Genomic DNA, 15,602 nt, shown 5'->3' on the forward strand with positions numbered 1-15,602 from the left:
ATTTATCAATTGAAACTCAGTTAGTTCTCTTTGTCAAAGAAATCCACTTCCATCAAAATATGTCCTCATACAATATTGTTGTCGAAGTGTATAATGATCTCCTGGTTCTGCTCATTTCACTTAGCATCAGTTCATGTAAGTCTTGCCAGTCCTCTCTGTATTCATCCTGCTGGTCATTTCTTATAGAGCAATAATATTCCATAACATTCATATACCACAATTTATCCAACCATTCTCCAATTGATGGGCATCCATTCATTTTCCAGTTTCTAGCCACTACAAACAGGGCTGCTACAAACATTTTGGCACATACAGGTCCCTTTCCCTTCTTTAGTATTTCTTTGGGATATAAGCCCAATAGAAACACTGCTGGATCAAAGGGTATGCACAATTTGATAACTTTTTGGGCATAATTCCATATTGCTCTCCAGAATGGTTGGATTCGTTCACAACTCCACCAACAATGCATTAGTGTCCCAGTTTTCCCGCATCCCCTCCAACATTCATCATTATTTTTTCCTGTCATCTTAGCCAATCTGACAGGTGTGTAGTGGTATCTCAGAGTTGTCTTAATTTGCATTTCTCTGATCAATAATGATTTGGAACACTCTTTCATATGAGTGGTAATAGTTTCAATTTCATCCTCTGAAAATTGTCTATTCATATCCTTTGACCATTTATCAATTGGAGAATGGCTTGATTTCTTATAAATTTGAGTCAGTTCTCTGTATATTTTGGAAATGAGGCCTTTATCAGAACCTTTAACTGTGAAGATGTTTTCCCAGTTTGTTACTTCCCTTCTAATCTTGTTTGCATTAGTTTTATTTGATGTACAGTTCTAAACATTTTTCCATATTTATCATGCTGCACAAGAAAAATCAAACTAAAAAGGGAAAAAAAGGAAAAAAAAGCAAGCAAATAACAACAAAAAAGGTGGAAGTACTATATTGTAATCCACATTCCGTCCCCACAGACTTCTCTCTCTGGATGCAGATGGTTCTTTCCATCATAACTGTTGAATTGGCCTGAATCACCTCATTGCTGAAAAGAGCCACTTCAGAATGATCAGAATTGATCATTTTGCATAACCTTGTTGCTGTGTACAGTGTTCTCTTGGTTCTACTCATTTCATTTTGCATCAGTTCATTCAAGTCTCTCCAGGCCTTTCTAAAATTATTCTGCTAATTGTTTTTTATAGAACAATAATATTCCATTACATTCATATATACATGGTCAACATTTCTTAATTTACAATTTTTAGTTACATCTATTATATTCATATACTATAATTTATTCAGCATTTTTCTTTTCTTTTTAAGTTTTTTTATTTAAATTCAATTTGATTATAATTTAAGGTTTACATTGTCTTCCTCTCATTCCACTTTTTCCTCCATCTCAAAACACTAGCTGAGTAAGCTCAAAAAACACCAGAGATAGGAAGCATACTTCATTATGAATCCTCTGGAATTGCGATTGCTCATTGTTTATAGAGAATTCCAGAATTCATTTATCTTTCAGAGTTGTTCATCTTTACAATATTATTGTTATTGTATAAATTGTTCTCCATGTTCTACTCACTTTGCTTTGCATCATTATTTCATAATAGTGTTCCCAAGTTTCTCTGAAACCATCACCTTCATTTCTTACAACACATTCTATCATATTTATATACTGTGTCTTGTTCATTCATTATCCAGTAGATGAGCATCCCTTTGGTTTTCATTTCTTCCACACTACAAAAAGAGCCTTGGTAAATATGTTTGTACGTATAGGCCCTTTTCCTCTTTCTTTGATCTGATAGTGCTTATACCTGGATATCAGTAGTTTAGTCACAGTTTTGTGGATAATTCCAAATTGCTCTTAAGGATCACTTATATTTCTCTTCATGGGCAACCAGTTTGTTTCTTGTTTTTTGCTACTTTCATAAAATGCATTGCTATGAATATGTATATGAATTAGGCTAACTTGTGACACAGTCATGGACAAATTATAATCTTCATTGATAAAAACAGGCTAAATCTAAATCTTTTAATAATGAAATAATAAAAGATTATTGAGTAATACCAATTTATGAATAGTTTTAAATACTTATTTCTGTTCAAGATTATTTTGTCTTTGAGTCAGTTGCAAATAAAACTTTATATTGCAAAGTGAAATTTCAACTTAAAAAAGAAGAAAAACATTTAGAAACAGTTTTCTGAACATTGATTTACTTTTTCATATAATTTGTGACCTGTTTTTCATTATCTCACTTAAGATTTAAATATATTAATAAGACAGAAAATTTATTGAAATGGGGCAATTGTGTGTTAGAGAAATCAATTCAAATTGTTGTGTGGCTACTTAGTTGTAATTCAGGAAAATTAGTAAAAATGTGTACTTTTTCCCCCTTTATAAAATTATAATGTAGAATATTCACATATAGCTTTATTTTATGTATTTAAGGCAAATGGATATGTGTGTAGTTAATCAATGAGATTTGTGCTAAATAAAAGCTAATAAGAATCTTTTAAAGTTTTTTGCTCTCAATATTTTACTGTTTTTCTTATTATCTTAATTGCAGGTTTTGAATTGAAGTATAAATGTACACTGAGTGGACACTCTGCTCCAGTTCTGTCTTGTGCTTTTTCTTATGATGGTCAGATGTTAGTTTCAGGGTAAGTTCTTTAATTTGTGATTTAATTATATTTTGAGTTAGGGAAGAGTGGCAGTATAATAAAATTAATTCAGTTTTCAAGTTCAAAGACTGTCCTCTTAGGAAATAACTTAACATAAAGAAATTATTACTTGTATAATGAAATAGACTCACATTTAAAATTTGTACTATGTGAAATTAATGAACCTTGTTCTCTGAGGTACTCTCACTTATTGGATTTTTGGTTTTGTTTTGTTTTCTTTAGATTGAAATGGTAGCCTATCCATCATGGTGCTGTAATTTCTCCTTGTCTGTCTTTCCTATGATGTGAGATGAGAAAGTGATATAAGAAGGAGCTCTCTAGAAAGGGCTTCAGTTTTTTTTCAATGAAACATGAGGCAAGTTCTCAGTTGAGAAGGTTGCAGGAGGAGAAGCTACATGAGGTTTGCAGAGGGATGAAAAAAACTTGGAAAAGTTAATGGGCAGTTGGGATACTGAATCACTTAAGGAAGTATAAAAGGAATACCTTGCAGGGAAGAAAGCTTAGTTAAGATTAATAAGACATAAATTTGCAGGGGACTCAGCAAAATTTCATGACTGCACAGTTATAAATCTGCACCATAAACAATTTGCTCCTTTCTCCACATATACAACAATTTAACAAGTTATTGTCAAAGCTGTCTTGATTTGTTTCTGTTTTTTACTGACTTATCTTCTATTCATTGAATTTTTAATAACCTTCTTACTTTTTTTTTAAAAAATTCTGTTAACTCTAGACCTAATCCACTTCTTTTCTTTTGCTCTATAAGAAACTTGAGAGAAAGAAAAGCAAAACTCTTGCAACAAATCTACCTAATCAAACAAAAGAAATAAGCCAAACCCTAAATGCCTCCTGCCTTGGAGTTAGGGTTAGAGTTGGGAGTTGAAAGTTCATCACCTCTCTTAGAAAATAAGTACCATTTTTAAATCATTGGGTTCATTACATTTGTCAGTTCTTAGATCTCTTTTCATAGTTTTTCTTTGTGTTGTTATTTTTATAAATTGTTCTATGGGTTCTCCTGATTTCACTCTGTATAATTCTTGCAAGTCTTCTCATGTTTAACTGAAATTGTCTCTTTTGTCATTTCTTATGGCATAGTTATATTCGATTAGATTCACATATCATAATTTGTTCAGCCTGTGAGCTACTTTACCTATTGTAAAGTAGGTAAAATAACATCATTATTACTACAGGACATGTTGGTAACAGTTTTTGTTTTAGATAATTTGTTTTACCTACTATGAACCTGTACTAGGAATAGTATAAATTTTGATATGCTTTTTTTAAAGTGAAAAAAATTACAGTATTTATGCTTCCCTTTAATATATAAAATTTCTTTTATAAGAGACTTTTTACCATTTGTGGTTGTTTATTCCATTAAGAGTAGTCCATTTGAACACAAGACCAAATTTAGAATTAAATATGTAGAAAGAGGAACAAAATCAAAATAAAGAATTATTCACAATCACATGTGGCCTACCAAACAATAAATGTTTTTGCAATGTTTCTTCTTTTTGTGATGTTACTATTCAAGAGCTGGAAAAACATTTTGGCATCATAAATGTCTTCTATTCTGATTATAGCTTTTGTAATTTGTAGTTGGCACATATTAATTTTTAATAAGATTATTTTTCATTTTGTTGAGTAATTTTATTTTTAAAAAGTTGATTATGTATAAACATGTATATACCATTAGAAGAATTTGGTATTATTGCCTATATTCTATTATATATTTTTATTATTTATATTATATGTTTTTTATTTAAAAGATATGTATTTGTTTAACTTCTTTATTTTCTTTATTAAATTGGTAATGTTTAAAATACAATTTAAGTAAATTTAAAATTATCTCTATTTATGAAAATATTTACAGTTTTTTCTTTTCTCCTTTTTAAAAGATCTGTGGATAAATCTGTGATTATATATGAATCTGTAAGTATTTTATCATTTAATACTGATTCATGTGTCTGATTTTTAAAAATACTATCCATTCAACTTGATTTATCTAAAAGATAAATAAGATGATAAATTTATCTTTTTCTGCCTTAGTGTATGTTCTCAAGTACTTTACTGCTTCAAACTTTACAAAATCTGTAATTTCACCAATTTGAATATTTCTTTTATTGGCATAGATCAAAGCCTTTACCAGACTTAGTAGACCATCTTCATGAGTTGCTGTGAAATTCCTCTGCTCAGCATTTAAGCATTGCAAATTAGTTGCCATAAGTTTAACTAGTGTTAATTAATTACCCCAAGAATACCAAAGAGTACAGTAAACACCATAGTCAGCAAATATCTGGCTTGCTAACCAGAGAGAGGTTGTTGCCAAAGGCAATACCAGGTTAGAATATAGTCATTTGTAAAATTTCATGAAGAAGGATTGTTGATGATTATGAGCAATATAGTCTCATAAAGAGAATAGACACAGAAGAGGGTAAAACCAGTCTAAAGAAACTCATCCTATCTAATTAAGTAAAATCTTTCAAAGGGCACTCAGTTAAGAAATGATAGAACTATTTTTTAAAAAATGAAAAAGATTTGCAAAAGAGATTTGAACAATTTGTTTTCTCCATGGAGGCAGGTGCCACCACAACACTTGCACCTTAATATCACTATCCCTGATTAACTTAGCACAAAGGAAGACACAACACTAAACTGAACGGAGCGGGGGGGGGGGGGGGGGGGGGGGCGAGAAAGCAGCTCTCTTGAAAGAGGTATGCATAGAAGTCACTATGCCAGAGCTATTATCTTAGTGATGAGGAGTTGCCAAGGGGAAAAAAATTTAGATCTTAGTACCTAAAAAGAAAACACCAGTGAAAACACCTTTGTGCCTATTCTGTCTTTGCTTTGTCTTTTGAGAATCACCAGTGCATCAATTGAGAGCATCTTCAATGAGGGTATTAATAGGGAGCAAGAAGACATTTGCAAGCTGTAGTTATCAATTGATCACATCTTTTCCATTTCACAGTCAACTGAAAGATGTAGAGAATATAAAATCCTATAGTGCTTAATATTTATTACAGAAAACCTTTTGCTGAAGTGGACCAAATTGCTGCTTTATAACAAGATATATTCCCTCTTTCAACTTCACCTTTTAGACTCCCTTGTTTCCTTCCTGGCTCAACTGCTTTCTTTTGTATGAAGCCTTTTTTGATCCTTTCAGTGCTTGTGCCTTACCCTAAAAATTGTCTTATATTTGTTCTGTGACTATATTTATAACAATAATAGGAATGATTATAATAATAACCTGTATGTACATGTTGCTTCTCCTCGATGAATTGTAACGTCCTCCAGGGTGTAGGTATTTTCACTTTTGTCTTTGTATCCCCACATTTTCACAGTCTCTTAGCACATAACAGATGCTCAAATATGTTTTGATTGTATAAGCTATTTCTAGACTCATACTTAAAGTCTTTTTTAGCGTGGCACAACCCAACAGAGTTTGCATTTCACTGACCTAACCTTTGAGAACCTCTATATCAGGGTAAAACATCAAAACAAAACTTGCCTTTATTGTTGTTTAATTGTTTCAATCATGTCCAACTCTCCCTGACTCAATTTGGAGTTGGCAAAGACACTGAAGTGGTTTACTATTCCTTCTCCTGTTCATTTTATAGATGGGGAACTGAGGTAAACAGGGTTAAGTAACTTTCCCAGGGTCATCCTAATAAAAAAAAAAAACAAAACAAAAACCCAGTCTGGGGCTGGGTCCTTCTGATTCCAGAGGTGGCACTTGGCCGCTTGTCTTTACATGCAACATAATTGTTTAGGGTCATTCTTTTAAATATTTTTAATGTAGGATTTTTAAATTAATAGTCTGAATAGAACACTGGATTATATAATTCAGAAGACCTGGGTAATGAGTTTTGCTTATTAATAACTGTGTGACCTTGGGAAATCACTTTACCTTTCAGGGACTCAGATTGTAAAATAGGACATAGATGGTCTAGATTATCCTTAAGATCTTTTCTGCCTATAACTCTGTGATAAATATCTCAAAGTACCATAGGAAAACATAGATTTAAGGAGCTGCAATCTAAAGAGTAACTTAAACATTTTAGAGCATTGAGATAGAGGTGATCTAACCCATAGATAGTGATAAAGAGATCATGTACCTTCAAATAATAGAAATCACTTTGTTTCATACAAATGTGAAATTATCTCTTATTATTCTTTGTGTTTATATGTTTGCTGAATTTTAAAGCTAATACTTAGATATAACATAACCATCCCAAATCTTAATTTTCTTTGGGAATTATAATCATATAATTAACTGAAACTCATGGATCAATAACCTAGTATAACTGGACCTTCATTCCCTATTCGCTAATAACAAGAAGCAAGATTAAATTGGAAAGATGTGGCTAGTATATTGAGGGATTTTAAGTGTGAGGCTTGATTCAGGAAGACAAAAGGATTTTGTATACCTTGAATCAGAAAGAGTGACTTCATGAAAATGATGGTTTAAGAAAACAAATGTCAAGATCATAGTTTTAGAACAGAAAAGTCCCTGAAATATTGTCAAGTCCAGCCTTGTCACTTAAGTAAATGGGATTTAAATTCTATCTACCATATCAGGCTTTCCCTCCATTCATTTTTCCCTGTAATCATTAGTATTTTTTTTTAACAATGAGATCGATTCATTCAGGAAATATTTATTGAACATATTATTATTGTATGTCACTGTGCATCATAGTAGCTGATACAAAAGGAGTAAGATAGAGATTTTGTATTACAATAAGAAAAGGACTGCAATCAACTTTAAATTATGTTGATCACAGAGAAAATTAATCTTTGAATAGGGCTGTTCTTAGGTGTGAAATTTGTGGTTCAAATAAGAATGGAAAAGTACTAAAGTGAGCTTAAACTGAAAGCTTTATGGAGATAGTAATGAATTTGAGAACATTCCAAAAATAGTGGTGAAATCACAATGCAAACTCCCTCACATCCTCCCTTTTACTTTTAAAAACCATGCTATGATCTCACCTGTTCTCTTTTCGTTTCTTCAGATTTCTCATGATTAAACTATTTTCTTTTTGTCCAAGTAAATCTGAATACCTTTTCCCTTGTACCTATTTCTTGTCTTTTCATTGATTGCAAACTAGCTCCTTTCTCTCATACCTTCTAGATCTGGTGCTTTCTAGAACTGCCTTTCCCCCTCATTTATAGATTGACAATGTTCAGGTTTTCCAAGTTAATTAAAAAAAAAAAAAAAACTCCCATTGACCTGGATTTCTCCTTCAAGCAATTCTATTTTTCTCTTCCTGTCCTTTACTGCTTAACTTCTAAAAAGAATATGTATTGTGCAGTCTGTAGCCACTCTTCATTAATGACTTGATTAATACATAGCTGCTTTTAATCTGTCTTCCTTCACCATGACTATATTGAAACTTATATCCAAAGCTATTAATGCAAGTATTTAATATCAAGTCTAATGACCTTTTTTCAGACACCATCATCTTTGTTCTTTCTTCAGCATTTAACACTGTTGGTTATGCTTTTCTTGATGACATTCCATTTACCCTTGATTTTTTTTATAATATTGCATTCTCATAGTTTTTGATTTATTTCTCTGGCCACATTTTCTCTTCCTCTTTATTAACTATTTATCCTGTCTCTTATATGTGGTTGTATCTGCTGGAATTGTCTTTGCCCACTTTCTTAGGTTTTTTTCTTCTTTGATATTCTGGAACTCATTCATTTCTACTTCTTCAATTACAAATCTTAGTTGATTCCCAGAATGACCGCATCTCCCAGCTTCAGTTTAGCAGTTCCAGTTGCTTATCGAGTATCTTACCTGGCCAAGATTATCTCAGATTCAGCATACCAAAAATTCAACTCTTCTCTGAAAACCCTCTTTTTTTCCTAAACCCATTTCTTTTGATGTCAACATATTTCCCTTTCTGTGCTCACAACCTTAAAGTCAAACTTAACTCTTCCCTATTTCTCATTTTTCATCTATTTAATTGGTAAGTTCTAATGATTCTGCCTCTATTACATCTTTCTATTCCTTTTTCTCTTTTCCATTTTTACTACAAATATCTTTCAGGCAATTATTGCCTATCTCCTAGACCAATAGTATCAAACCCAAATAGAAACAACAGCCACTAAACCAAATATATTAGTCCCAATAGATATATGTTGACTTAGAAAACCTTATATGAACAGCTATTTCATCATATTTTTTATTAATTTTGTTAAATATTTCCCAATTACATTTTAATCTGTTTTGGGCCACACTCAGAATTGTTGTAACCCACATATTTGATACTTATCTGAGACTATAGTAATGATAGTAACTTAAATTTATATAGCATTTTAAGGTTTACAAAATGTTCTTACAGTAATCCAGTGGGAAGGAAATTGTATATTATTATCCACACTTTACAGATGAGGAAACTGAGGCTCAGAGAAGTTGGGATTTGTCTAATACAAGTACTAGTCAGAGATCAGTGATCCAACTAGTTGTTCTCTTGCCATCTTTTCACTTATGCGTTTCAGGTCCTTGGTGATTAGTTTTATTACCTTTTTTCTTACTCTGAAAGTCATTCTCCTTGGCATAAAAAAAATAGAATCAAAATAGGAAGTTAATAGTGCCATTTTTTATCATTGTCTCATCCATTAGAAGTATTGATTCTGTCCTTTAACATTCCTCCTAATTCTGGCCCAGCATATACCACCACCACCACCACCACCATCTTTGTTCTTAACTTTAATTACCAGACTTTTCGAATCATGAAATTTATCATTCTTATGTGACCACTTATTGAATACATTTTCAGTTGTCTTTCCTTGTTTTATATTCTCCTAAATGCTTCGTGAGTGCTGTACTTGGGATCAGGAGAGAAATGAGTTTAAATCTGGTCTATATTATCACATTAGCTTATAACCTTAAACTCATGTTGACATTGCTGTGAATGTCACCTCAAATGAAGGTGCAAATCACTAAAATTAAGGCAATAAGGAGCCATAAAACAAAAGTTTCTGTAGTCATGATAGTCAGTAAACAGAAATGATAAAGATGATGAAGATACTGATGAGATTAGGTAACATTAAATAGGGTTTACTATGTACCAGGCATTGTTTTAAGTGCTTTGCAATTATTATCTCATTTAATCCATACAACTACCCAAAGTATTAGGTGATATTATTATCCTCATTTTATAAATGAAGAAACTGAGGCAAATAGAGGTTAAGTGACTTTCCCAGGGTCACACAGCTATTAAGTAGCCAGATTTTAACTTAGGGGTTCCTGACTCCACATCCATTGCTCTAGCCACTTTGCCAGCTAGATGCCTTAGAAATGTTGGTTTTGAAAGAATATACAGACAGTTGACAAATTTTATTATTGGGGCCTATCATTTTTTTTCCTTAATTATCACTAATTAATGACAGGCATATAGAACACAGATGCAATATATGTGCATTTAACTTAAATTCAGAAAAAAAAATAACCAATTTCTTCTTGCTTATACAAACAAAAGACTCTCTCTCTTCCTCCCTCCCTCCCCACCCTTACCCATTTTTCAGAATACTGGGAGTATACTTCACACTTTGACTCAACATACCAGGTATGACCTTGATATCACTTTTTATAAATATTAATCAATAAAATTTTTTATTTAGAAAACACAGAATATTAAATTTCCTAGTTCTTATTCTTTCCTAGGTATGTTACAACCTGTGCCTTTGCACCCAATATTCTTTTACTTGCTACTGGGTCAATGGACAAAACAGTGAACATCTGGCAGTTTGAGCTGAAATCACATTGTCAAGGTTTGTAGAGATATTGTCTGTAACCTAGCTCACCCTTTCCATCATTTAGTTTAGGAAAACAGTAAATCTTGTGACAAGTTGTTCAAATTGCTTTCCTTAATATAAAGCATGAAATACAGATTTATTATAGTTTTTTAAATCCTTTCAGAGAGGTCAGGGTTAATAACTAAAGTATATTAAAACTGTAGGACTGTGCCTCTCACAGTCTCTGAAATTTTTATAAACTTACTGAGAATATAGAAATAATAAACTTCATTTTGGCCACTCTAGGCAGCAGGAGTTAACTTACTGGCTCCTTTTTTTGTCAGATATGCAGATCACCACACTAATGCACAAAGAACAGGGCAAATAGAACACATTTGTTCAGTCTTAAAATAGAAGAGAAAAAGCATGTGTCAAATGAAATAAAAGGTACAAGGGAAAATAGTTCATTTTGAATCTTCTGAAAGGATTTAAAATAATGGAATGAAAAATTAAGGAAATCCAAATAACTTTGTAAGATAAATTAAAAAAATTAAGAAAATGAATTTTAAATGATATGTATTTTATTTGCTTTTTTCTTCTTGATTTCTCAAGCAGGTAGGCCAGGAGATGAACCAAAGCAATTTATTGAAGATTGGTCAGAGGAAGAAGTTTCATTGTGGCTTTGTGCACAAGGTTTAAAAGACCTTGTTAGTATTTTCAAGATGAATAACATTGATGGAAAAGAACTGTTGAGTCTTACGAAAGAAAGTCTGACTGATGACTTAAAAATTGGTAAGATTAATAAAAGAGATAGTTTTACATAAGGAAAGATTATGTTTTTTGGAACTTCCTTTTTGGAAGTTGTATTCAATTCAGGTTTTCTCTAGATGTGCTATCATATATATTTGTGTATTTATACAAAAAATTGCTTGTTTACATATTAAAATTTGTAATAACACAATTAACTAACTAAAAATGAGAAAAAATATTTAAAAGTAATTATGGTACAACCCCTGAGCAGTGTAGTTGACATGTCAATGGAAAAAAACAATTTAATGAGTCTATATGTGAAAATCAAAAATAGATTTACTATAGTAAGGACTCTTTTTCCTCTCTAGTCAGGCTTAGCTAGGCCAAGCTGGAAAAATTCTCATTACTTGGGGACTTTTAGCCTTGACTTCATTATGTCACCTACCATCTGTAGTACATATGTTTTGAATTGTTTTTCCACTAATGGATGCTAATGATCAATAGCACACATCTGTAAGGTAATTGGCTTTTGTGATCTTGGAAGGATAGTCTATTGAAGCAAGAAAAATCAAAACTGTGAGATTTACCTAATGTTCATATCTCTTGTTTTAATCAAGCACAGTTCAATTACCTACTGTATATATAATATAGAGTAGAACTTTGATTAATCAGAATTTCTAGTCAAGCAGGAACTCTGGTTAATCAGATGAAACCTGATGAAAATCTTTCTAGAGTGTACTAGTATATTTTTTTGCTTTTTTTTTCTTCATTATTTAGAAAATTATGAATGTAAATGTGTTTGATGATTAAGACTCTTACAACTCATTATTTTTATAATGTGATTGTGTGGAATAGGTAGTAATCTATAACAGAACAATCATTCTGTTGTCCTAAGGTAGAAGTTATGAGACAGATTTTGACTCCTGTCCATAATGGATTAAGTCCCCTTTACTATATAGTTTTTTAAGCAAATAACTGTTCTTTAGGATGATGTAGAAAGGGACTAAAGCTTTAGGTTAGAGTTGAGTTGTATGGTTTCTGAAGTCACTTCTAACTTTAGGATTTCTTATTTTATAATATCAGTAGTGATTCATACTGATGCCAGGACATACCCTAGAACTTGTTTTTTGGACTCTGATATCTTAGTATATTATTTGCCTCTATCTCCTAAAATAGAGTGTTAAGAATTCTGATTATGTGGGTCCTGATTATAAGAATTTTACTGTACTGTTGCAAGCTATTAATGTTACTATGTCAAAAAAATTAATTATCAAGAAAAAGTAATCATTTCCAATTTATGAAAGATAGTTACAAATTTAACAGTAAATATCTAATAAAAAGCTTGACATGCCTATCTTTTAACAAATAAAAATAAATACTAATGAAAATAAGGTGATTTTTTTTTTAAGATCCAAGGAGTCATCAGTATGATTAAAAAAAAAAAAAAAGAATCTCTGATCTGACACAAAAAAATACAATGCATTCAGTTTTGCCATTAGCTGTAAGCCAAAGAAATTGAGCAAAATTTGATTAATACCTTGATTTTTTTTATATTTGTGCCTTTAAAGAAAATTGCAGTAGGTGATACTTTGAAAGTATTTCAGTAAATATACAACTATTTACTTGCTTTCAAAGCTCAGGAAGTTAGCATGCTCACAAATTTAAAACAGTAAATCACTAAGTAAGTAAAATAAAGATTTTATTTTCCTACAATATTTTGGAAATCTTAAAAAGTTCATAAGTGTCTAAACTTTAATCTTCCACAGGTACTATTTTAAACTACAGTGAAATTCTATTAGTGCTTGAGTTTTCAAAAAACTAAATAAGACACTGCTAGAAAATGTACTAATGGGATCTAAGATTGTGTCTAAGCATTGAAAAAATGTGCTGCACAGCAAAATGTGATAATGAGGAATATGCTAATGAGATTTCACTTTATAATCCTCAGATGCAGAACTATTTTACATTTTTCTTTTGTAGCAGAACAGATAAAACAGCCTCTACATCAATGAGACTATATTTGAATTCCATTTAATACTCTTGATATGAAGAAAGCTTATTAATTGTGCACCAAAGTAGAATGCACTGGACTGTTGAAAACCAGACTAGCATATCTGTTGTGCTTGACACTTAGAGTATTTTTAAATGAGTTGAACAACCCAGATGTTATATTTTTTACTTGAAAGAGAATTTCGTAGATTCTATATTAAGGAGCTGCTGCTAACTCATACACCTGTTGGAAAAGAATTCTGGGGTGGTGCTTTTCTTGCCAGAGGGAAAGGTTTTGCTTCAGAGTGAATAGCTAGGTGCTGCCTAGCACCAAGGCTCCTGTTAAATTAGATGTGGGACAGTTCCTCATTACTTCTACATTTTGGCATGTAATAGATGCAAAGATTACATATGCATTCAACGTGTTTTAAATAATTATACAGACACTTCTCATATTTATGGAGGCTTACATATTTAGAAGAGACATAAAATTGATTTACCATTGAAATATAGAACCATATCCTGAATAAATGTTCTTATCTTCATTTTCTATTACCACATTAAATAAGGCAAAGTATTGTGTTCATGAGAACAATCGAACTCTCGAGAGGTTCTTTGGAGAACTTTTAGAGGGTGTTTGAATAGACTTTGGGAAGACTTTTAAGGCCTTGTCATCCCTTTTTCAAGAAATGTATACAAAAATAAATTTATATAACAAATAAGCATAGGTGATAATAAAGATCATTGTTACTGTTCTTCCTGACATTTGAGAGACAGTGTCCATTTTCAGAACTGACTGTTTAACATGTTTGGGTGCTGCTTTCTATAAACATAAAATTGCAGTAGATGACAGACTTATCTATTCTCTCCTTTCTTCAGGATTTTGTACAGGGTGCCCCTAAGGTTTAGAATTCACATTCTCATTGTATTTGCTTCTTAGAGTTTCCTTCAAAGATTGCTTCAAACATCATTTTTTTATATAAAGCCCTTCCTCATCCTACTGCTCCAGCTTCCTGTACCTTCCCTGCTATAATTATCTTGTATTTATTTTAATATTTTTATAAAAAGTATGGATATCGTATTGATGGAATATATGTTCCATGGGAACAGAGATTGCTGCTTTGTTTCCCTAGCCCCATTGCAGTGTGGTATACATTAATACTTGATGGATTGATTCTTCATGCACAAATAATCTGCTCACTTATCTTTGTTCTTGGAAAAATTCAGGTTTTGATAGCAATCTTTCTGTGTCCTCTGCTTTTACTTCTCTGAGCTTATGGAGAAAAAAATATTGGGGGGGGGGATATTTTTTTCCTCACTCAACCTCATCATAAGATAATTTAGAAAGTTGCTGTCAGAGAAGACTCCCCTTGTTTTAATTGTTTGTTCTTTTACCTTGTCTTGAAAGTAGATAGATCTTTCTGTTTTATTTAACAGGCAATATTATTTGGTATCTTATCTGAAGATAATGGTTTGATTAATTGAGTATTACCAAAAAAAGTTTGCTTTTATTGTTTTCAGTATTACATTCTTATGTGTATTTTACATTTCCATTGACTTTAAAATAGTACCTTTAAAAAACTATCATTATTTAGTATGGTAGAGAAGCCCTGATTCTGTCTTCAGAGAGGATCTGAGTAAAAATCCAATCTGTGATACTTACTACCTTTGTTACCTTGGGCAAGGTATATAGCTTACTGAAGGCCTCAGTTTTGTCATCTTTAAAGTGGTATAGTTGAACATACTTTCTAAATTCCCTTCTAGTTCTACATCTGGGCCAAAGCTTTGGAAAAAATTTCAATCTTTTTGTCTCTGATCTATGAAAATAACAGGAAAATGTTTTCTCATTGATGGCTGATGCACAAAAACAGATGGGATGTATGAACTATCAAACACTGGCTGTGAAAGTATGTTTCCTTAAAAGACTAATTGTTGAATCAGTAAAAGTTGAATTAAGAATTGAATTGCAAATAACATACTTCATTATTTTGATCATCTGGAGCAACTAAACTATATTTATCTCCCCACACCAAGAAATTTAAAAATTAAAAATCAGAACATTATACCATTGACTTCCATAGCAGCTTAGATGGGAACTTATTTATATAAATTCTCAAAAATGAATAAGAACTTAGAAATAAACAGAATGAAAAGCTGTTCTCTGAGAATAGTCTTCAGAATATGTGGTTCTTGAGAAATATTTGTTGTCATTACCAAACGTTTCTAAAAATTGACCTTAATTCATATGCATGACTTTTAAAGTAGTGGGACTGTTAAAAATAATTGTAAAATAAAATATTTGTGTAAATAAAATGCTCGTTTCACATTAATTTTAAGTGAATATCATATTTTACAATTTGATTAAATTCTGAATTATATTTTTAAAGTAATTTTTGCATGTAATAGCTTTCTAAAGTGATAGAGGTAAATCTTGCATTCTATTAATTA

General features: G+C 31.5%; 1 protein-coding gene across 3 annotated transcripts in view; it reads left to right on the forward strand.

Annotated features, from left to right (window-relative positions):
- WDSUB1 (WD repeat, sterile alpha motif and U-box domain containing 1) overlaps window positions 1–15,602 on the forward strand; it is a 66,076-nt gene that overhangs the window by 25,309 nt on the left and 25,165 nt on the right. For 2 of the 3 annotated variants that reach the window (XM_051986330.1, XM_051986329.1), the window contains exons 6-10: window positions 2,564–2,657; window positions 4,574–4,607; window positions 10,206–10,246; window positions 10,345–10,451; window positions 11,028–11,207. In XM_051986330.1, coding sequence (XP_051842290.1) covers window positions 2,564–2,657; window positions 4,574–4,607; window positions 10,206–10,246; window positions 10,345–10,451; window positions 11,028–11,207 — 456 coding nt within the window. The remainder of the gene's footprint in view (window positions 1–2,563; window positions 2,658–4,573; window positions 4,608–10,205; window positions 10,247–10,344; window positions 10,452–11,027; window positions 11,208–15,602) is intronic. The other variant, XM_051986331.1, reaches the window with a different exon arrangement.

Source organism: Antechinus flavipes, chromosome 3 (assembly GCF_016432865.1).
Source record: "Antechinus flavipes isolate AdamAnt ecotype Samford, QLD, Australia chromosome 3, AdamAnt_v2, whole genome shotgun sequence".
In the NCBI taxonomy this organism is placed as follows: domain Eukaryota; kingdom Metazoa; phylum Chordata; class Mammalia; order Dasyuromorphia; family Dasyuridae; genus Antechinus; species Antechinus flavipes.